This window comes from Pleurodeles waltl, chromosome 6 (genome assembly GCF_031143425.1).
Source record: "Pleurodeles waltl isolate 20211129_DDA chromosome 6, aPleWal1.hap1.20221129, whole genome shotgun sequence".
Classification (NCBI taxonomy): domain Eukaryota; kingdom Metazoa; phylum Chordata; class Amphibia; order Caudata; family Salamandridae; genus Pleurodeles; species Pleurodeles waltl.
Genome location: NC_090445.1, coordinates 558509581 through 558532007, shown reverse-complemented (window position 1 = coordinate 558532007; position 22427 = coordinate 558509581). Strand labels below are relative to the sequence as shown.

Here is a 22427-nt window from a genome sequence, read left to right as displayed (position 1 = left end):
TACATTTTTGAGAAGAGGAGACGTGTTCCAACAAAGAAGGCATATGTGAAAAAAATGCACTAGAGGAAATGAAAAAATAAGGCATGTTAAGTGATGTTTCTTTTCATTTACTTTACAGATATCAGACGAGGATAGCATTTTACCACACAAACTCCAGGCAGCACTGGTGCAAATTCTGGAACAACGAAATGACATCTTGTTCCATGAGCAACACTTTTCAGAAGGTAATTTATACTGTACATACACAAAATGTAAAATGCCAATGAAGTTGAATAGTTGGTCATAATTAAAAGCAACCTATCTTTGCACACTTTCAAAGGAATTAAATTAAAGATCATGTATATGGATCAATACTGAAATGAAATTCTTGCATTTTAATTTTTTCCACATAGCAATATGAAATATTCTCCAGGCTAACCTACACTTCAGTTTTATATTTTTTATGAATGGTTTTAAAATCACACCTAAGCCCTCATCACAAGTGGCCACTTAAGCCTGATGCCAGTGGTAACAACAGTGCACCATTTGGCATTGATCACTTGTTGTATTGCCACGGGCCCTAACTTTCATCCTTTCCCCCACCTTTTTAATATCTGTGTGAGCACCTTAGCCAAAGCATTGGTAAAGACAGATTTTAAAATGTATATGTATGCCAATTCCATGAAGATATTGCTGCCGTTGGATAGTAATCCTTCATCCCATTCAGCATTGCAACAAAGGACAAGCAGACAGTAAACCTGCCAAAGCCTACAGTGAGCTAAATGGCAGACGTCCCAATTACATTGTAATTCTTCTGAGTTATTCAAAATGTAAATCCTTAAAACTTGCACTCATTAATTATAAACATAATTGTTTTACAAATATTAGGACACCTTGATAATACTTTAGGCACAATTGTTAGGAACCTGTTGCAAAAGGTTTATTAAAGTACTGTACAAATATGTTTGAGTCATTAAAACATCTTTTGTAGCATGTCTGTAAATGTTGAAAGAGTCCACAACGATAAACTAAAAAGTAAGGGAAGGTATGCTTGAGTAAATTTCTACCATTCTTGTCCATAAATGTTTACGCCCATCATGTTACTCCAGACTGGGACCAACCATGTGCAAATCATATGCTTTCCTGCTCTAAAAGGAACAGTCTAACTCATAGTGACAAATCAAGTCTCCCCCACATGAGGAACTCAAGAACAGTATCAGCCTTTTTGAGCTGTATCTTTAAAGTGCAGCTTAAGTCACGTGGCACAGTGAGCACAGGGTTGACATCTGGACTCGCACATCACATGTATTGTGTCTCACCTAGAAAACCAAAAAAGTGATTGTCAGAATACTTGAAGTCAGATCTTCCACTAGCAATGCCCCTGTCTACATTCCATACCATTTCTTTTTGCCCATCATGCCCACAGCATTTTAGATATAAAAGTAGTTTGAGGACATGTTGATAAAAATGTAATTATTTTTCTCCTACCTTTCATTCAAATGTGTCACTATAGAGATGTTTCCATTTTCTATTATGAAGATAATTTCTCTTTTTTTAATGGGAAGTTGGTAGGTCTTTGTGTAAGTACAGTTTAACATAAAGATGAAACAATCTGTTGATAACCTGCAAATAATCAGATTTGTATAATGGAATATCATTAAAGTGTAGCATTTTCAATATTTATTTTTCCCTTCTCAACAAGATGTAACTCTGAATTCCCTGGTTTCTGAAGCATTTGTTCGCTTCTTCGTGGAGATTGTTGGGCATTACTCTTTGCACATGTATGTCAATGAGAAAGGAGAGAGGATCTTCCAGCGAGACTCATTTCGCAAATCCCACACATCCCGCAGTGTGCGCCAGTTCTTAGATATGTTCATGGAAACTCAGATGTTTGCGGGGTTCACCCAGGACCGGGAGCTTCGTAAAAGTGTAGTTAAAGGTAAGTCATTTTACTGTCACAAATATCAATATAGAAATGAGGCCTGAATATTTCAAATACGTTATGTGTATGTTAGTGCTTTTGGTCACTGTTAACACTGAGACTAAACCAATGGAAAAATGCAATTGTGAACATGGCTGCCAGATTGGACAGAAGAACACCATATTACTTACCTCTAAGAGAACTAAGATTTCACTGAGGGAATTCAGGTTATTCACAGAGCCACTGGAATTATGCTATTCTGCAGCCACTGCATTTTTCTCATAATTATAGATTGCCACATGTGGCCCATAATACATAATCTACTGCAAAATTTGCAGATTTTACCACAATAATTGTTTCCACCTTAAAGGGCTCAAAAATGTATAAAAAACATGGCAACACATGGACCTTCCTTTGTAAAGGTTGACTTGTCATCTTTCAGGTGCTTATTGAGTGTTAAATCAGTGCTAGCCAAATTAAATATTTTCACAGACAGTGTTACCATGTGCTTTTTCTTGCCTCATAGTTTAGTCAAGCCTGCCCTATAGTTCGGGCCTCTTCTGCCTCATAATTCCGGTGGCCTTAGTTATATGGAATCCAATTTTTTTCATATATGGACCACCACTCATTCAGTGAGGCTCTGATCATCTGGTCATGCTCTTCTTTGTCGTAACTCTGTGGGTGAAGTGAATAGCTTCAGGTTATTTGATGGCTGAAAATATATAATACTACAATGTAGTAGATTGAAATAAATTGATCAGATCTGCCACACAGAGCTAAGTGTGATGTATTTTTTAATAAAGGGTGCTACGAAAAATCTGAAAAAAACATTTTGTACGTATATTTATTTCTATTTATAACAAAGCAAACTGTTAGGATTACACGCTGTTAACTAATACGCCGTAACAAAGGTTTTAAGATTTGATAAAGTTGAACAGACTTAAATATACTTTGGTGTTTGGGTTCATAAAGAAATCTATCAGTTGAGGTTCATAAAGAAATTCATCAGTTCTTCTTCCTCTATATTTACAAGACCTAATAAGCATGGTGTATTTATTGCTCCAAGCCATTTAAAAAAAATGTAATGTGTTAGTGATTCTATCTCATTTGACCAATGGCAACATACCTGATTATTTATAGCAATATGGTACCACCTTCTATTCATTCCAAATGGGATACAAGCTTAAATATCAACTGCACAAGTTATATAAGTAGAAAGCAGTCATACATGGCAAGCGAATGACCTACACAGTGCCATAATTAAACAAAGATTTCCGAAATGCAGATCTGTAATCAGTTTGCGTAAACCATGATTTTAACTACATCATGACAACATAAATACAGTTCTGGCACTCTTAATTTTACAATTTCCAGCCATTAAGACCTTACATATGAACCATATGTTTTCAAGTTATTCTTTTTCAGGTCATCAAGTATTCACCTCCCCCAAACTTCGACTCATCTTGCCTGTGATATAATAAAATGTAGCATAGCACCTAATGACAATTTGAATTATAACTGTTGTAATGGACGTCATAGCCAACTCCAATCAAATGACCTTTATATAGGTTCCTTGATGCAACCCCAAAATGCTCAGCCAAGTGTAAGCTTCCATGTTTTCTCACATACAGAACATTTGGAGATCATAGTTGGCAGCCATAGATTGCTACAAGGATAACTTTTGTTGAGTAAGTTCAGATGGCAATGATCCTCTTTCATACTTAACGTCAAACTTTAAGAAGCCATTGAGAGGCCGCATTTTCACAAAGGGGTTCCATGTCATCTTCTTGTCAAATGTTATGTCTAAATATCTATATTCTGCATATTACTCTAATTTTTACTCTAATTTTCACCTGGAGCCTCTATCTTTCGAGACACCAAAAGTCAGTTTTGAGTTCTAATAAATTTTCCTGCGCTTATCCAAGGAGAATACTGAGGATTCTTTGCAGCCCGCTAACATCTGATCTAAAAACAATATTGCAAGAGCATAAAACAATGCTTGGATGTTGGTAAATTATAGCCAAGGGGGGTTGGCAGTAGTAAGCTTCAATAGAAGAAGAAATAATGTATGTAAATAATAAATAAATAAATAAGTAGCAGTAGATCCTGTCAGCTTCTTCTCTATTCATAAGTTGTTTGACCAGTACAGTACAATGGGATAATGAACAAACAAAATACAGGGCAACAATCACTAGCTCTGTGTTTTGATATCAGTTCGTTTACATCACTAATGACCTTCTTTATGCTGAATAAATCTCCTCCTTATCTCTGATGATCGCAATGTCAATAAATACTCATATCAAATGTTTCAAAAGGAACAGCCTTCTATATTCAGTTTCTCATATCACTTCATTGTTATGTTGCCATGCCTCTAATGAAGTAATACAATATCAATTAACCTTTTAAAAATTACTTTAAATAATCAAGAGCTTTTATAGTCAGATCATGCAAAGTCCGGTTAATCACCCTTTCTTAATTAGCTGAATCTTACTAGTATTCACCTATTATATAACCTTTTTCTGAGATTCACCATCACTATGGGCCTTCCCAGTCTTTGAAATTCACTATCACAAGCCTAAGGAGTCACTGAAGATAGTTGGCCTTCAGCACCATCTCACTCAATAAAGTTAATTAGCTCTAAACGCCCTATTCAGTGAAATGTATAATTTATGTCTCTACTCTTTAAAATTTCCCTTCCTTCATCCCCCTCATCAAAGTAAAATTCACCAGCATTCATCTCATGCTCCCTCGCTGAAATCGATAATCAGGTGCTACGTCTGGCTTATGGAGATTCAACAAAAAACACATCTTCAAATTGTCTGCCATTCAGTATTTATTGCCTTGACTTGCAAGACACAATCCCCTCTTCCACTGAACTACGGTCTCCTATTTGAAAGCTTATCCGCAGACCAAACAATGTCTTTATTCCAAACATTGTCTTACACTTGTGCTATTACTTTGTTAATTGTTTGAACTATTATTCTATGTGCTGCATGTCATGTGATGTAAGTGTGTACGCATGTATTAGAAATGCCAATTTGAAGTTGCACTCCAGGTCATTTTTAGACATTGTTCCTAGAATTACACTGTGTCAGTTTGGAACAAGCAATCAAGTAGGAATAGAAAGATTCTAGCAATCCTCTGGAAATGGACAAGTTAGACCATAAAGGATCTCCCATCATAGGATCAAGTAATCCTAAAAGGAGAAACATAAATAATTTTTGTACTGAGTCTCTTTATAGGGGTGTAGAAAGATAACACAGTGGGGAAGGGATGGGGAGGCAAGTAGGATGAGAGGCTACAGGTGGAAGATCCAGACAAATTAGTATATGAATAGGCTAGAAGTGTGCAGTCGGGAACATGGAGTGGATCTCAAACCCAGTTCAATAAGGTCATTCGAGGGCAGTTCGCCCTTAGCTCCGACCAATGTGAAGGAAGGCAGAGGGGGAACTTTGAGTGGGCTCAATTAGGGGTTACCTTGTTACTGACAAGGAAGGGACCACAGACTTCCTCAAAAGTCTGTAGCTTCATTGCAAGAGGGTTGTTGGGGTTGCTGTCAGCAGTGAAGAGTATAGGTTTTGGCCTTTGCCAGTGAAGCCAGCCAATTGTGTTTGTGCACTGACACCTTAGGGAAATCTAAAATGTCACGGAGAATGGCCAGCTGTGGGGAAGGGATAATTTGAGTGGAGCCACACTGTCTGAGGCCATCCGACAGGTGACCAATGGGTGGAAAGGGATGGACAGGACCATAAAATGTGGATTAAGTTGCAGTGTTGTGTGCCGCACATGCAACAGAGGTTGTGATGCTGGAGTTTGACCCGTTTAAGCTTCCATGGTGACCAGTACCAGTTGTTCAGTATCTTGAAATAGAAGATTTTTAACTTAGACTCGCAAAGGACCCTGTCATGGACTAAAAATTGGCTGCCCAGTTATTGGGAGAGTATACCTTACTTAGTAGAACCTGTCACATGAATGTGGTGGCCGTGAGGGTCGGGAGTGAGTGTAGGATTTTATTGAGGACCTCATACATGCCAGGTACCACAACCTTGTATTGATCCAATGTGTGCAGGTATTGGAGGAAAGGTAATACGTGCAAGTCCACAAAAAACATCCCACAGGTAGATTAGACAGAATAGGCCAGTGGGTGATGCCACCAGTAATCTGTGTCTTGAAGCCCAGATTCTTCCCAGAGAGATGGGAATGATTTAACTCTGCTCTTGTCAAAAATTTGATCCACCCGTTGCAGGCTGTACATGTACCAGGATGCCCAGAAAAACAGCTGGCTACCTATACATAGGTCTTCATAATGCCACAGTGGGGCCTTATGGTGCAGCAGTGGAACATACTCGCCAGTGTTTGGGCTTCTTTCAAGCCACTGTATTTGCTGCCAAAATTGGGTTTGATGCTACCAGATTGTTGCAGAGAGGTACAGTGGCAATGCCACATTCGGGAATCCAAGGAGAACATGCTTCAGGCATCCCCAAAATAGGGCTGCATGTCCACAAATCAAATGCACTGCCAGCTGGGATAAGTGGAAGGCCAGACTGTAGGAGGCCATATGGGAAAGCCTCAGTCAGCCCACCTGTGTATTAGCCCATAGTGGAGACGCATGAAACCTGGGCGTGAGCCCACACCTGATGCAGGATCTGATATCAGAATCAGATTGTGCTAGAATGTGTTTAAATATCCGGAGAGGTAGCATGTTAAGGAGGTCATGGAGGCAAGTGCCCCCATCATCTTCACAGTTTTGACTTTCAGCCAGAGTGATAGATTGAGTTGTGACCATTTCAAGAATGTTTCAGGAAGGGGAAGGAGATTGTCCTCCACCATGCGCAAAGTCCCCTATTGAGATGAATCCCTAGATACCGGGGGCTCTCTGATACCCATCTTATGTTGTAGCCCTGAACACAGGCATGCATAGTGACTGTGGTCATGGTTGGAGCTTTGCTCTCTGACCATTTCACTTTGTAGCTCGAGAGGGCAGAGTAGTCCTGTATGATGGGCATTGCAGCAAGTGTAAAGCAGAGCCTTGATCTCACCAGCATCTGTAGGGCCCCCTCTACATCCTGCATCATACAGATGGCCCTGGCTATAGGTACTATGGAAAGGTGAAACAGCAGCAGTGATAAATTACATCCCACGGCCAATCTTAAGGGACTCTGAGAGAAAATCTACACAGGATACCTCAGCCATCAGGTAGTCGTACAGTAGTAAGGCCTTACTGATAAAGTTGTCTCCCGAGCTCTTGCAGAAAAAAACTTGAAAAACATACAGCCAAGCCACCCTATTGAATGTATTTTCCAGGTCCAACAAGAGCACCAGCATCTGTGATAGTTCATCCCCTCTGCACCACAATTTGGTGGACAGGGATCCGAAGATGAATGCGGAGACTCCATCGCAGGACAAATCCCACATGTGGCTCATAAATGAGCTGGGGGATCATCCTCCCCTGAATAGGTCACCAGGATCTTAGCCATTATTTTGAGATCCACATTGAGGAGGGAGAGTGGACGTTAACTGTTGGAGTCTAAGTGATCCTTTTTATCCATAAGTAGAATGGTGATGGAAGCTTTATTGGATATGGATCCCAGGGAATGATTCTCCATTGCTGCATTAATTTCCCGGTAAGGTGTGGTTGATCCCGGTTTTATAAAGCTCCCCAGGGCACCCATCCTCACTTGTAGAGGTGCAGGTTGGGAGAGCAGGTATGGCCTCCATTACTTTCTCCACAGTGCAACCTCATTAATAAAGGAATGATGCAGGGGTTCAAGGAATCCACCAATCTGCGCAGGGGTAGCTTTGAGTTCTGAGGTATACGGGGAAGAGAAGTATGTTGCAAATCTGTTTACTACTTCGATGGGAAGCTCAATGTTATGGGTCAAGGGCCTTTGAAATATTATACCATGACTTGGGTTGCTCATTTGGCAGTTAATACTTCTAAGCATTATTTTAACTCATTTGGGTTTAGAAAAGTGTGATGATTTATTTGAACAAATACTAATGTGGATTACTCAAGTGCTGCCTAAACTCACCACTTGCACATTTCCATGACTATTTTCATTCTCAGTACCTAATTTGTAGCAAACTCTCACAAAACCCCTCCACGTCTGCTTCTGAAAAATACTGCAGTACAAGTTTCACTAAATTATATTCAGAGGACATTGTTCTTGGATTCTGTGAGTGAGAGTACACATGTATTGCCTCAGGAATCTTGAAATTAAAATGTATCTTTTTCCTTGCTAAGCTGGATGCAAATCATCAGTTTCTCCAAACTATTGTTGTGTTATTATCTTATTGTCATTTTGCCAATGTGCCTAACGACTTCAAGGAATCACCATTGCAGCATAAAACAAGAGATGCTAGCTGATTCATTAAGACAAAATAACTGCATATAATGGACAATTTTGTGGGGAACATGGGAATTACAGTCTGATTACTCTATCTCTCTGATGAAGTCATCCCTTTATTCATGTGTGCTGCGTACTGGAGGTCTCCCTCTTTCTAAACTATTGTTTTTACCAATAAAACTTTAACAGGTCTGTTTGAGGTGCGAGCCTGTGAATATTTGGAGAGCATACCTGAATCTGAACCTAGTGGCGTGAATAAATTTCTAAGAGGCTTAGGTAAGTGTCATATCATAGGGTTTCACTGTTGTCATACCCTCTCCTCTGGCAGAACATCCTGCTATCCCGTGGTGTGTCTTGAAAACACAAAATTCCCAACAGTAGAATGTAATAACCTTTATATCTACTCACTTCAAGTCAGGGCCGGCGCCAGGCATGGGCAGTGTGGGCAGTTTGCCAGGGCCCCGCGGTCAGCTTGAAAACATGGGACCTTGCTCTCATTTGAAAAGCTGCATTTTACTGTCAGCCCAGCTGCTCCTCCTGAGTCCCCCATTCAACATATCACAGCAATTATGCATGTTGTAAATGAAGTGTCTTAACTTAGCAAGTCTAAAGGCATGGTGGCATTTCTTGGGCTTAGGGGGTTTGTGTGAGTGTGTGTTGGGGGGGTGGAAAAAGTGGATGGAGGACGTGGGACAGCAAAAAATTGTCTTGCCTCACAAGGGCGGGCAGCACCTCTGTTAAAAAGGTGCAAAGAAGCCTTCCCTGCCTTTTTTTTGTTTTGCTTTTCCCACAACAAATGGCCCCTTCCAGGATCAGCTGGGCATAAATGTGTGAGTAGGTGTGGGTCAGTGTAGGAGGGAAAAGTCATGGCTGGGCAATGGTTATGAGAAAAGTGCCACACCACTTGAATTGGGCAGCTTTTTGAAACTGGGAAAATTGGTTAGACTAGACTCGGGGACGGTGACCCCCAATTCCCTGGGCCTCAAGGAGCTAGATCAGGCTGCAAGGACCAGGTGTGGGGCCCTTCTCTGGGCCTCACAACCATTATCCATGCTGTGAGGCTCAGGATAAGGGCCCCCTCTTCTGCATCTTGCAGCACTTGATCAGGCTGCAAGGTTCATGTGTGGGGCAGGCCCCCTACTCAGGTCTGGCCAATGCAGTCATTCCGTATTGCGAGACCCAGGATAGGGGCCCCGTCTCCTGGACTTCACAGCGCTAAAGTATGGCTCTGAAGCCCAGGAACACTTTCCCCTTGCTTTGAAACAAATCCTGGTGTCTGCTGGACATCCTGTGATTCTGGGCAAATCATGTAATTTCCCTATGCCCCCCAAAAAATAATCTATTCTTTTGTAATGGAACTGGTGCTCATGTAAAGCTCTACAATGCCTTAGGGCTGAGTTTGCATAAGGAAAAACTGCATATCACTTTGTGTCCTAGAACTGAGAGTAATACCTGATTTTGCTTCCACAGTCCATGAAAGCAGCAGAGTTTTGAATCTGTGGGTGTGTTTGCTGTGTAGGCAGTCCAGAGTAGTTCCATATGCGCTGGAAGTAGGGATGAGGAGGGTGCTACAGCAATAAAGATGATTTTTAATTATTGTTTTTATCTTGTCACATTTGCTGTTTGTGTTGGCATCTGGGTCTGCAGTGCACTCTACCCTACCTTTTTCGCTCATTACAATATGTTCAGCCCTTAATACAGAAAGTATGGGAAGAGACGTGAAGGAAGTGAGAACTTTAAGGAAATAAGTGGATGGGAGATTGCAGAGCGAAAGTAAAATATAGCATTGAAGGGGAAATGGGAAGACTTCAAACGTGAGACAATATGGGTTAAGTTGAGAAAGGTTATGGAGAAGATGTTGGAGAGAGGCTGAGAGAGGAGAGCAAAGGGAATAATGGAGAGAAGTGCATAACAACAACACCTGAACAGCTGAATATGGGCCCTTAGTAGCGATAGGAGGAAAGAGGATGCATAGACATAGAGGAAGAAAGGAAACGTGAACAAAAGTCTGCTGGGAGGGAGACAGAGAATGTAGAAGAGACAAAATCAATGAAGGAAGATAAGGTACATGCACAAAAGAGGAGCATACAAGAGACAAAGAAGACATAGGTGCTGAAAGCAGGGGTCAATAGAGATGGAGTACCCCCAAAACTACAATGCCGGAGTTCAAAAGGTAAATGAGCAATAAACAGGCCTGTACATTTCGTTCAAAGACCAAAATAAAATGTCAAGTGATGTATTCTGACAAATTGTTGCTTATTCTTTTAACATGTAGATTGTTTTTCTTTCTCTGAGTGCAAAGCGAGAGGATTTTGTAAATTTGACTATGTGCCAATCTTGCTGATGTTAAAGGAAAGGCTATAGGGTGTCATTTTTTTTCTAACGCACAATGAAATTTAAATAAACAAAAATGGGGTTGGGGTGAGAACAGGTTGGCTAGGAGGTTGGTTGATGGTCACTAAGGGGCCAGCCGTGGCACATTTCCTAGGTCCATGAAAGATGTGCTGCTGGAGCCAGGTTTTTTCTTTAATGTCTGGGAAAAAACCTGGACTGTAACAGTACATTATGCATGGAAATGGGAAACATGGCAGCAATAACGGCTGGAAAAGGTTTAGCGCTGAGGTCTGTACAAAGGAGTTGATGAGTCCTCTGGGCCATAGCCACAGGCATTTTACCATTAACTCAGTATGGGAAATACTGGTTGGCTTCACAATATGGTTTGGGGCAGGTTTCCCATTGGTCTAGTAGTTTAAGTGTCTGTTGGAGTTCAGGTTGTGGTTGGGTGCTTGTAGTGAACCTTGTTTGAGAGCCCTAAAATAGAGTTTAAAGGCTGTGGGAAGTTCTTACAAAGGGCTTCCGTTGGGTCAGAAAGATGTTAAGAAAACCTACTCATCCATCCATGCTTGGCCCTTCTGCAGGCAACACAAAGCATTGGTAACATGGTAATTGTAATTATAAATATATGAGAATGTGTGTGAATTAGGCGAGGAAAGGTGTGTCGGTGGAGGAGAGACCTGCTAGATCAGACTAGCATGGCAGGGCTCATGCCAGCCTTTAACCTCAAAGCTCTACTCTGCAGCTTCAAGGCCAAGGGAAGAGAGCCCCACTTCCATCAGCCTCTGAGCACTGGATCATGGCTGGGAACTCCAGGGGTTGGGACATGTTGCCTGGGCCATGCTGCCATTACCCGGTGGTGTGAGGCAGAGGGCAAGGAGCCACCCACTTCTGGGCCAAACAGCACTACAGAATGGCTGCAAAGCCCAGGGGCTGAAACCCTCTCTTCTGGGCCTTAAAGCTCATGAAGTAGCTTAGTTTTGTGGACAGCCATTGTTGCAATATCAAACATTGTTTCACCCTGTAAAGGATGTCAATACATCCAAATTACTGCAGGGTATTGAGACTCAGAGAAGCTGCCTCAGTGAAAGCTACAACCCTGGGTTTATACTGCCCACAATGCTTTGGTTCAGCTCTGTCTTTTAATGAATGCTTTTCCCTGCCCTGGGCTTTGATTCTACAGCAAAGCGCAACAAGGCCCAGGAGATGGGCCATCCAGGCCTAGGCCACACAGCACTGGATCATGACTGTGATATGAGCCCTTGTGGGGTTCTCCATGGCTAGACACTCCTTGTTCAGCATTGTGAGGCTGAAGGGAGGGGGTCGTTCTGCTGAGCCATGTAGCATTACCTTATGCAGCAAGGTTCAGGGCAGATAAAAGTATTCACTAAAAGGCAGGACTTTGAAATTAGTCTAAATTGTGCTCTATTTTGATATCCTTTACAGTGTAAAACACTGATAGATATCTCAACAATGACTGTAAAAACATTACAGAAATACATATCAGTCATGCCAGTGAGGTTGCTCTGATTTACATTTCACGTCTTGCCAAAATTACTTCTCTAAGTTCGTTTTTTCCTGGATTTTCTTTTTAGTTTTTTTTTCCATGCAACACATCACCATAGTTATTATACTGAGTGTCGACTCGCCTTTAGGTGTTTTTGTGACTTCAGATTGTGAGTGGGTGAGTGAAATGGGCCATGATTGAGAGCTCTGGAGTTGAGTTTAAAGGCAGGGTGAGGTTCTCACAGTGGCTGCCAGTGGGTCACAAAGGAGTTTAGAATACCACCTCAACCAATCTTGCTTGGCCCTTCTGTGGAGGGCAGAGAAGCAATGGTGGCATGTGATAATTGTAATTATGTGCAAAAGCTTGTGAAGCAGCTAAAAAACTCCTGTTGAAATATTGACAGGTCACATGGAAATACAGTGTTTACAGGTGAATTGGCTGTGTTGTTTGTGGTGGAGAATGTGAATGTGAAGCAGGTGCAAAAAGAAATGTGCAGAAGCAGAAAGTGAAAAGAGGATTTGGAAAGAAAAGAGATGAGTTCTGAAATATGTAGCTGAAAAATTTCAGAAAGCTGTGGGTAGACAGAGAGGTGACAGAAGAATGTGGTGTGAAGAGGATAATAGGAATGATTATGGCACTTTAAAGGCCACTACCCCTTCCACAGTCTTCTATGATGTTCAACTCAGTCTCATATTTTCAGAATTCAAACTATTACATTTCTGCATATTCATAACAATGTTACTCCCTGCTCCGTGTCTTGCCTTAGCAGTGTATGCATAGGAGTTAACTTTTCAGCTGCAGGGCCATACTGTATGGGTTGAAAAATCTTAAACATGGTACATAAAGCTTTGAAACCCCTCCATTTGGGACAGGCCTTAAGGTTTAGTATGGAGATCAGCACTGACATGGTGAAAATTGTAGTTTTGTGGGGAACCCACAGGGAGGGAGCTAGTGCATTCCTCCAACTTCTTTCGAGTGCTGTTCAACAGGGTGTCTCTCAGCATTATTTGGTGATGACTAGGAACAAACCCTGATTATGCAATCTCTTTTAACCTCTCTGAACGTTGCTTTTATTTCATGGGTGGTGTGAAAAAAAACAAATGGACACACAAGTATAGGAGGTTGCCTATATTCTCTGCTTCGCCATCAATTCCAGAGAAAGCGCCTCTATTGAATATCCTCCCACATATTTGGGAAGATCATATTAAAAAGTATTCTTTTTTTCATAACCAAACCTTTAGCACAAGTTTATTTGGCCACACTTTGGCCCGTCTGTAGGAAAGTTCCCTCTTTTTGGCATGTTACCCCCAATTTCTGCCTGATGTCGGTGTGTTTTTGACTGTGTCACTGGAGTCCTGCTAACCATCTGTCTTCTAAGGTGCATAACTGACTTTCTCTTCTCACCAGTGGTTCTTCTTTTGGACCGTCGTCCAGGTTAGGAGGGGCTCCTGTTCTCCCTGGACTCTTTAGTGCTTCTTGGACTTAGTCCCCTTCTTCCACAGGTCTTCAGGTATCCATCGGCGGTGTCTTGCAATCTCTTCTGGTTCTTGCATAATCTTCTTTCACGACTTCTTGTGTGTGTCAGGAAACTTGCTGTGATTTAGTGCCAGATGTAGGTAGCGTTTTGCATGGCACGATTTTCGCAGTTTGCGCCATGCAAAACGCGAATCGTGATGCTCATTCCCATTTTGCAAGTGGGTACCGACTCGCAAAATGGGAATGCGACTCGCAAATAGAAAGGGGTGTTCCCTTCCTATTTGCGACTCGCACCTCGATGCAAAATTGCTTTGTGACCGCGAACGCGGTCGCAAAGCAATTCGCAGTTACCAGTTACCAGTGTCACACTGGTGGTAACCCATTCGCAAAAGAGAAGGGGTCCCCAGGGGACCCCTTCCCCTTTGTGAATGTTGCCATGAATATTTTTTCAGAGCAGGCAGTGGTCTAATGGACCACTGCCTACTCTGAAAAAACGAAACCAAATGGTTTCGTTATTTTTTTGTATTTCAACTCGTTTTCGTTTAAGGAAAACAGGCTGCAATACAAACAAAAAAACTGCTTTATTTAAAAAGCAGTCACAGACATGGAGGTCTGCTGTCTCCAGCAGCCCACCATCCCTGTGAGTGCAGGGAATCGCAATGGGGTCGCAAAATGTGACCCACCTCATTAATATTAATGGGGTGGGTCTTTGGGGCCCCATTGCGATTCGCAGACGGTGTCTGAGACACTGTTCTGCATCCGATTTTGCGATTCGGAAATTGCGAGTCGCACCGACTCGCAATTTCCGAATCACAAAATCGGAAAATGCTTCATCTGGCCCTTACTTCTGTTTTCCTGGGCTCTGGGGTGGGTTCTATTACTTCCCTTTGGTATTTCACTACACTCCCAGCGCCCCTCTACACACTACACTTGCCTAGGTGGGAAACCGACTTTCGCATTCCACTATTTTAGCATATGGTTTGTGTTCCCCCGGGCCCATTGTAACCTATTGGGATTTCCACTATTTGCACTGTTTTCTGACTATGTACTTACCTGTTTTTTGATAATAGTGTATATATTGTGTATAATACTTACCTCCTATGGTAGTGTAGTCTCTAAGGTATTTTTGGCATTTGTGTCACCAAAATAAAGTACCTTTATTTTTGTAACACAGAGTATTTTCTTTTATGTGTGTGGGTACTATGTGACTGCAGTGGTATTGCAAGAGCTTTGCATATCACCTAGTTCAGCCTTGGCTGCTCAGCTACAGCTACCCCTAGACAGCCTGGCTTCTGGACACTGATTACATTTTACTAATAAGGGATAACTGGCCCTGGTATAGTGTGTAAGTACCTGTGGTACCCACTACAAACCAGGTCAGCCTCCTACACCATCTACAGTCATCGTACCTCCAGACAGCAATTTCCATGCCAACCTAATCCCACATTTGGTAAATGAAAATAGCAAGTTAACAAACTTACATCCATGGCAGTGCTGTCTGGGTGTCTCATCTAGCCGAGCAGACACCCCTCAGTCATGATAAAACATATCAGCCCTGCTTAAAACAATGGATCATTATCTCCCACCTATGACCAGCAGGGTTAAAGGATCGGAGGTTGAAAATTGTATTCCAAGTTTAGCATAGACTGGTGAAAATCGGGTATAGCATCAAGGGGGTGACTCTCCTCAGGTTTAGGGATTACCACAACTATGGCTTCCCTTGGTGGGGGTTGATCTTCCCATTAGCCCGGGCAAAGAAGTAAAAAATCTAAAAGCCACAGGAAAAAACACATTTTGGATTCTTCATATAATTCTAATGGGAGCAATCTGATCTGCACCTGCTCAACAAGTTAAAGCCTGCAACTGTCTCTTCTCAAGCGATAGCTTAGGTATGCAAGCCACTATCAGGTAGTCTTTTAACTGGTTTTATGTGGTGTGGGAGATTACAAGTATAGAAGGGAGTAGTACAACACAAATATGGTATTTATCTTAGCCTGGTTGCCGGATAAAATCCTGTCACTCCCTCTCAGTAGAGTCTTCTCCACTCCAGAGTAGTTTGCACGCAGTAGCTACACAAGCAACATCTGTGCCCATTTCCTATTAACATGCTGTTTGATTGTATAAAAATGGATTTCAAGATACCTGAACTTCTCCATGAGACTTTTATGTTCAACCCTGCATTCCTCAACCTGAGTACAGTCTATCACACACTCATTTTCCAGATCATGTGAGTCACCTTCAAGTCAAGTTAAGCCCCTTAGTATCACACCTCTAGGCAACTGTCTTGATACAAACACTGCATACCTCTACTTAAAATATCACCCAGTTCACTCCCACATTAACAGTGGAACTTTAATTCTTTTTTAAATCGTTGGTGAGAGTTTCTTATTTTCCCCCTAAAGAGACAGTCTTGACGTCTCAACATCTGTAGGTTCCATGTTGGAATAAACCAGCAGTGGTAAAGTGCTCAGAGTCTTAAGGCCAACAAAAAGATACAGCACAAATGTGTGGCAAACTGGCAAAAGGTTTGGGGGAAGACCACCCTAAGGCTGACAGGTCTAAAACTCCACCTTGACAGATGTATCTCCTAAAGGAAAGCAGAGTGGGGCAGCCTATGCCTCAGGTGCATGGCCTTTTCCATGACCCCAACATTTCCGGGATTTAAAGCTGCAATTACCTGGAGGTTGCGTTATCCTCATGTCTGAGAACCACAAGTGTGTGTGAAATATAAACATACAAAGATATGCAAAAGAAAAATCAGAATACAGGAACAAGATGAATTCCAATTGACTGATCGCAGATCATGTCTGACTTCACTAGTGCCTCTACACTGTCTCGTGACAACTATCAGAGGGATTATCCTCTATAAATAGCATGGAGAAAGTTGCAGACCAGCACAAAAATGTAAACAATTTGAACAAATGAAAGCACAGAGATAAAACGTTGTGTACATGAGAGAAGTGGAAGCCCAAATACATGAATAGCCTGAAGAATGTCATCTGATTTTTTTTTTAGCCCAGTTACCAGAATGGGTGTCATAATCGCTATTGAGGATCGTGGACCACATTGCATCTACTTTGGAAGTCACATGAATGAGTTCAGCATATGTTTGGTTTGCTGTTTTGATGTCCTTTGGGTCCGTCTAGATCACTGTCTAGTTCCAGTGCTTCACAGCCCCCACTCCTGGTTCAGGCAAATGTGTTTTCCTATAGCCAGTGCTCAACATTCCACTCAGTCCCACCCGGTTGACACCTCAATAAAGACAAAGATCTCAACATCTACGGTTAACTTCAGCTTTACTAGGACTAGCAGGATGTTTTTCAGCTGTCACCTAGAGAACAATCTCTTTACTTCAGTGAATGTTTGCAACAGTTGCTGAGTTTCCAAAGTTCATTCAGGAAATATTATCACTTGATCTTTCTCATAATGTAGCTCAGCTGTATGCCAAGTCCTTTACTGGACATGGTCGCAGTCCGTAGTGCAAGTACTTGGCTATGATGTGCCACAAAAGGCCTCTCCAGGGAAATTGGTGGCATTTGAATTTGAAAATGCCATTTATCACTATTGTTTTGAACAGTTAGATCTCAAGAAGAAGTTCAACACCGGGACCTTGGTTAGTTGGATAGTTCAACCACCTGTAAGTGCCTGCTGGATTAGCCTTCACCATTTCACCCTCTTTTGTAAGTCCTGCACATGTTTCTGCAGCTCTAAAACATGAGGTGCTAGAGGTATTAATAATAGTTCAGGGCCGATTACTCTGTCCATGATTAAACCAGGCTGACATCAGTTGCCCCAGTGTCTGCTTTGTTCACTACTACTGATATATATTGCCCTGAACTGCCTGCAGAGTTTCGCTTAATCTGTCAGGTGAATTTTAAGCAGCATGTCCTTGAGCAAAGAGATTAGCTTTCCAGTTACAGTCTTCTGTAGGAAACTATGGTGTCAAAGGCATTGATGAGGACCAGACTGAACTTGTCATGGTGGTTTCATCTTCTCTACATTAAGGGCATGCCACACCCAGTGATGGCTGGTCTCAAATAAAGTGAGTGTGAATGTCAAAGACAACTTTCAGATAGGAGGTGCTATACACTTATGACACAGGATCCAACCAAGAGACTGAAGCACAGGGGTGGGTGAGCAAGAACGAGGCAGAATATCTGGTGAACATATGTCCCAGGATTCCATACATTTACATCCTCCCCAAGATCCACAAGGGCATTGTGCCGCCACCCGGAAGACCTATAGTCTCTGGCATAGGTTCTTTATTAGAACCTTTGTCTAAGTTTTGTAATCATTTCTTACATCCCTTATTCATGCAGACTCTATCTTACCTAAAAGACACCAGAGAAGTACTGAATCTGATAGAGGAGGTAAAAGAAGGGCTCTCCATTGATCTTCTATTGACCTTGGATGTTGAGGCCTTTTAGAATAACATCCCCCAAGATGCCACCCTGGAGGTGGTCGAAGAACCCCTTCTCTCTAATACTAGGTTTTCACATACACCAGTAGGTTTCATAATGGAGTGTGCTACATTGACACTCAAAGAAAACTTTTTTCAATTTAAGGACCAACTGTACCATCAAACACAGGGTACATCTATGGGCAGTACCTTTGCTCCTAGTCTGGCCTGCCTCTACATGGCCCACTTTTAGGAAACTAACATGTTTTGCTAACAAAATCCATAACGTATCCACATGATGATTTGGCGTCAATACGTAGACGGCATCCTTGTATTTTGGCAGGGGGATTTTCAGACTTGTAATGAGCTCTATGATTGGATCAACTAGAATTGCTTTTTGAGATTTACAAGAAACATCTCTCCAGAAAGGCTTCCCTTTTTAGACCTCCTGATCACCTCTAGTGAGGGCTCCTGATTTGGACAAGTGATTTGACGACTCAGAAATATCCACTTCACTGTGTTCAGCAAGCCCACAAATGGTCTAGACACAACAAAAAGGCTGCTTTAATAGAACCAAGGGGCCCTAGGAAGGAAGATGTACTGACATGCATCACATCCTACACACCTCTATCACAAAAAGTGAGGAAAATAGTGAGGAACACTGGCCTACTCTGAATACAGCATCACTGTCCCTGTCTGTCCATCTCTTTGCCTTCAAATGTACATCAAGCATTAGGGACATGATTGTACCCACAAGACCTAGAAAAATTGATAAGGGTACACAACCTCTCCTTCGGGATCTATCGCCAGTGTCAGGCCATTTTCCATGTAGCTCATGAAGGGTGTGTGGTCTGACTTCTCCATCTAAGACCATCATATTTGAAAAAACATGGGTCTGGACTCAAAGGTCTCGAACTAACTGCAGCACCAAGAACTGCATTTATATGATCACATGTCCTTGTAAAAAGAGATATATAAGCATGACAACCAGGGCAGTTAAGATACGCATCATGGAACATTCCAATGGGATCCATTGTGCTAAGAGAACACAAGAATGAGCACACACTTTCTTGACAATAACAATACACTGAATGACATACAATGTACAACCCCACGCTATCCAAGGAACTTCTATTCCAGGAAGAACAAAGGTGGATTTTCCATCTTTCCACACACAGGGAGGGGCTGAACGATGACATTTCCTGGGCAGAACTCTCATCATGATCCTCCATCCGGGGCCTCTGTCCTTGACTGACACACATCTGGACAGTATGTAGATTGTAGGCACCACTTGTGCAGGATGGGAGGGCTGCATGGACAATCACCGCACCATTTCTTTTTAAAAAGGGGAGGTAACATCCCATGCACTCATTGCCATTTTTTAGGTCTCTTTGGGATTTCATCTTAACCCCGTAATGTTGTCACATGCACAGTGTGCTACATCTGGCGAATGTTGACTGACCAACCATTGTTGTGCTGATTGGTTAACCATCCAACTATAGCCCATACATAATAATCTGCGTGTTACGCATGATAATATTAATGAGCTCTTTCTGAAACATAATCATGTCAGTGGATCTTTTCCATAATCATATTGTTTCTATGTCTGATTATCAGATTTGCATTGGGACATGACATGTGTACCATTGATGTATAATGAAGCCCCATTCCATGATGGCTGCTGGATTGCCCCGTTGGCTTGATACTGTTTAGACGTGCCCTTTAGAAACAAAGAAAGGCTCACAGCTGACTCTAGTCACAAGATGGCTGCCATGCTTTGAACACGAGCTCCAGTCTAGTCTTTTTAGGAGCCCAAGTGTTAATGAGTCTCAGCTGTTCCAGTTTAGGCAATGGGAACAGGCTTTAACAGCCTGCCACCAGTTCCTGCCTTCATTCTGGCGAGGGCAGAGGGCAGGGTAGGTCTCTGGTAAGACTCTTTACAGGACTCAAGTGAGTATTTCCCAATGTGGGACAGGCAGTGAGAATGACTGCCTTCTTAGATTATTTAAGCCTTGGGCATGGTTTTTTTTGTTTCACTCTCATTACCTTCCCTTTCAAACTTTTCAGGCGAGATGCACAAGCAGCATCCCCTCTGCCCCTCAATTGCACTTCTTAAGCAATCAAGTTGGTAAGCCAGATTTAGCCTTGTTAATATACTGGCTGCTATTGTTTTCATGATTGCACTGCATAAGGATTTCTTTGCTGGATGTTGCTACTGTGTTTTTGTGCTTTCTATGAGAGAATGTCCTCATCTGTGCTTCTTTGCAGGTCAGCTATTTACAGAACAGGTAGACACTACACCTTATTTTGCAAGGGGTGGATTACAGAGGGCTATCCATTAAACACCTCCCACGATTAGGTTAGGTTTCTGGTCCTGACGAATTGTCATGATCCATGTGGGACATTAAACATGTCATCCTTATTCCATTCATACACCTGAGTCAGATGGATCATTGTGCCCATTACTGACTCGCTCTGTTGCTTTTGATCATGACAGGGACTCCTAAACAATAAAACTGATTTTGGATCTCCCCTAGTCATTTTTAACTTACCTTTCCTGAACCAGTTTGTATACTTACCTTTAGTTACAGTCCCAAATAAAGCCAGACCAGCTCCTTCCCTCATGAGCAGCCCATCTCAGAGGGTGAGGCAGCCACCAAGCACACATACTCCATGCAATCCAATTAGTTCTCCAGTAGAGAACTACAGCAAGACCATATATGAAGTAACAGCCTTGAGAGACACAAATTGCAGTTGTGACCGCCCAGCACCATAGAGTGCAGATGTCCTGGCCACACATGTGCCACTCACCTCATGGTAGCTCTCTTCTGCAGATAAAGGATAGCCAGTGAAATTGTTGTACTGCAATTTGACAGTCATGCAGCACAAGCTCCCCTCTGACCAGACATACACAGAAGTAGGAGCATTGGACAACTGTGTGGCCCAACTGCTGATCCCATTCACTCAGGAAGGGACTCCATCTCCATTTCTTTTACTCCACAATCTACAGACATCACTGTTATACTGCCCAGTTGCAGCATGAGAATGGCTGATTGCTTTGCCCAGTATGAAAAATGGGTTTTAGTAAGGGTGTGGTATGAACAGCCAGTCTGTGAAAGACAGGACATCCCTCCTGACCTGATTTACAACACTCAATAGAACCCCCTGTCACTTAGCTTAGAGGCCACACTTCTATTCTTAAGGGGGTATAGGTAAAACCATAAACTCTGACAAAATCATCTATCTCATCCATTAGCCTCTGCTCACCACCAACAGCTCCTCCATTCCTGTGGCCCGCTGAGAGCTACACACCAGGCCTCAGAGACAGTAAGTGGTGGGAGACTAAAGCTTAGACGGAGCAGTGAGCCTATTTGTAGTAGTATGTCTGACCTGTCAGCCCCAGGATCATTCTGGCCATAACTCTGATGTACCAACCAACTCCTAGTCTGCAGGCAAAGCATTCGCTGATTCCATGGGAGGTGGGCAAAGCCATATTCAGCCCCAGGCGAGGCATTGAGGATGGATTCTACTTCTGTTGTCTGGTCCATCAGGCCACTCACGGTATTATTGGGCACAGGGCTGTTACCAATTTAATGCACCACAATTGGCCCAGTGTTGTCCAGTAATGCATTTATTTTGCAAGATGTGAGGCTTTGTCACTGAACTCAGAAGAAGCTGGCTGCCTTCGCATTGGTTGATGATGATCTCAATAAAATTATATTCAATAGGGGAAAACAGTGCATTGAGATTGTTCTTAGAAGTGATGTTTCATAAGGGCCAGAACGGCATGTGGTTAGTTAGCTTGATTTGAAGCACACATCTTGTCTGGTGAATACATTAGAGTAAAGCCCGAAGTGGCAATAATAGAGCCATTACAACTGTATTTAGCCGTTAGAAGTTTGATTATCTGATGAAGTTGTCCTAAGAAAATTGAATGGTTAAATGATGATTGAATATTTTAATTTAAGCCAGGCCCATTCCTGTCGAAGCTGCTAGATAAATCACCACGTTCAGGTTACCCTTTGGAGCAGGTGTCTTTCAATCTTTCCACCAGACTGTTGGGGCCTAGCTGGAATCCTTAGTTATTACCTGAAACATGCTTCATAGCCTAGCCAGGGAATAATTAAGACTTTGACATCAGCTGGTGCCACATTTTGAAACTATTCGATCTACAAGTTTTTGCAGGATATTGAATGAGTTTCTGTGTTTAAGATAACTAAAGAACAGTACATTTTGTAAGGACTCTTGGTAATACTGTATGGCTTTGTGGGCAAGAGGGAGGCTTTGATATGGAAAAATGTTTTAAATATGAAAAAATAAACAAGAATATTTGTGATATTTCATAAAGGTTTTGGCAAGTAAAACCTGCATAGTTGCCAAGTTTTCAGATTGCTTACACGTGACATTTTCATGATTTCAAGGTACGTATGAGTGACATTCAACGACCAAATGTGTAACAATTAG

The 22427-nt window shown here is 42.2% G+C and overlaps 1 protein-coding gene across 1 annotated transcript in view; it reads left to right on the top strand.

Moving 5' to 3' along the window:
* The window catches only part of DENND2C (DENN domain containing 2C), a 319873-nt gene that overhangs the window by 283748 nt on the left and 13698 nt on the right, over window positions 1-22427 (top strand). The window contains exons 16-18 of the mRNA XM_069238733.1: window positions 119-224; window positions 1682-1918; window positions 8437-8523. Of these exons, the coding sequence (XP_069094834.1) occupies window positions 119-224; window positions 1682-1918; window positions 8437-8523 (430 nt within the window). The remainder of the gene's footprint in view (window positions 1-118; window positions 225-1681; window positions 1919-8436; window positions 8524-22427) is intronic.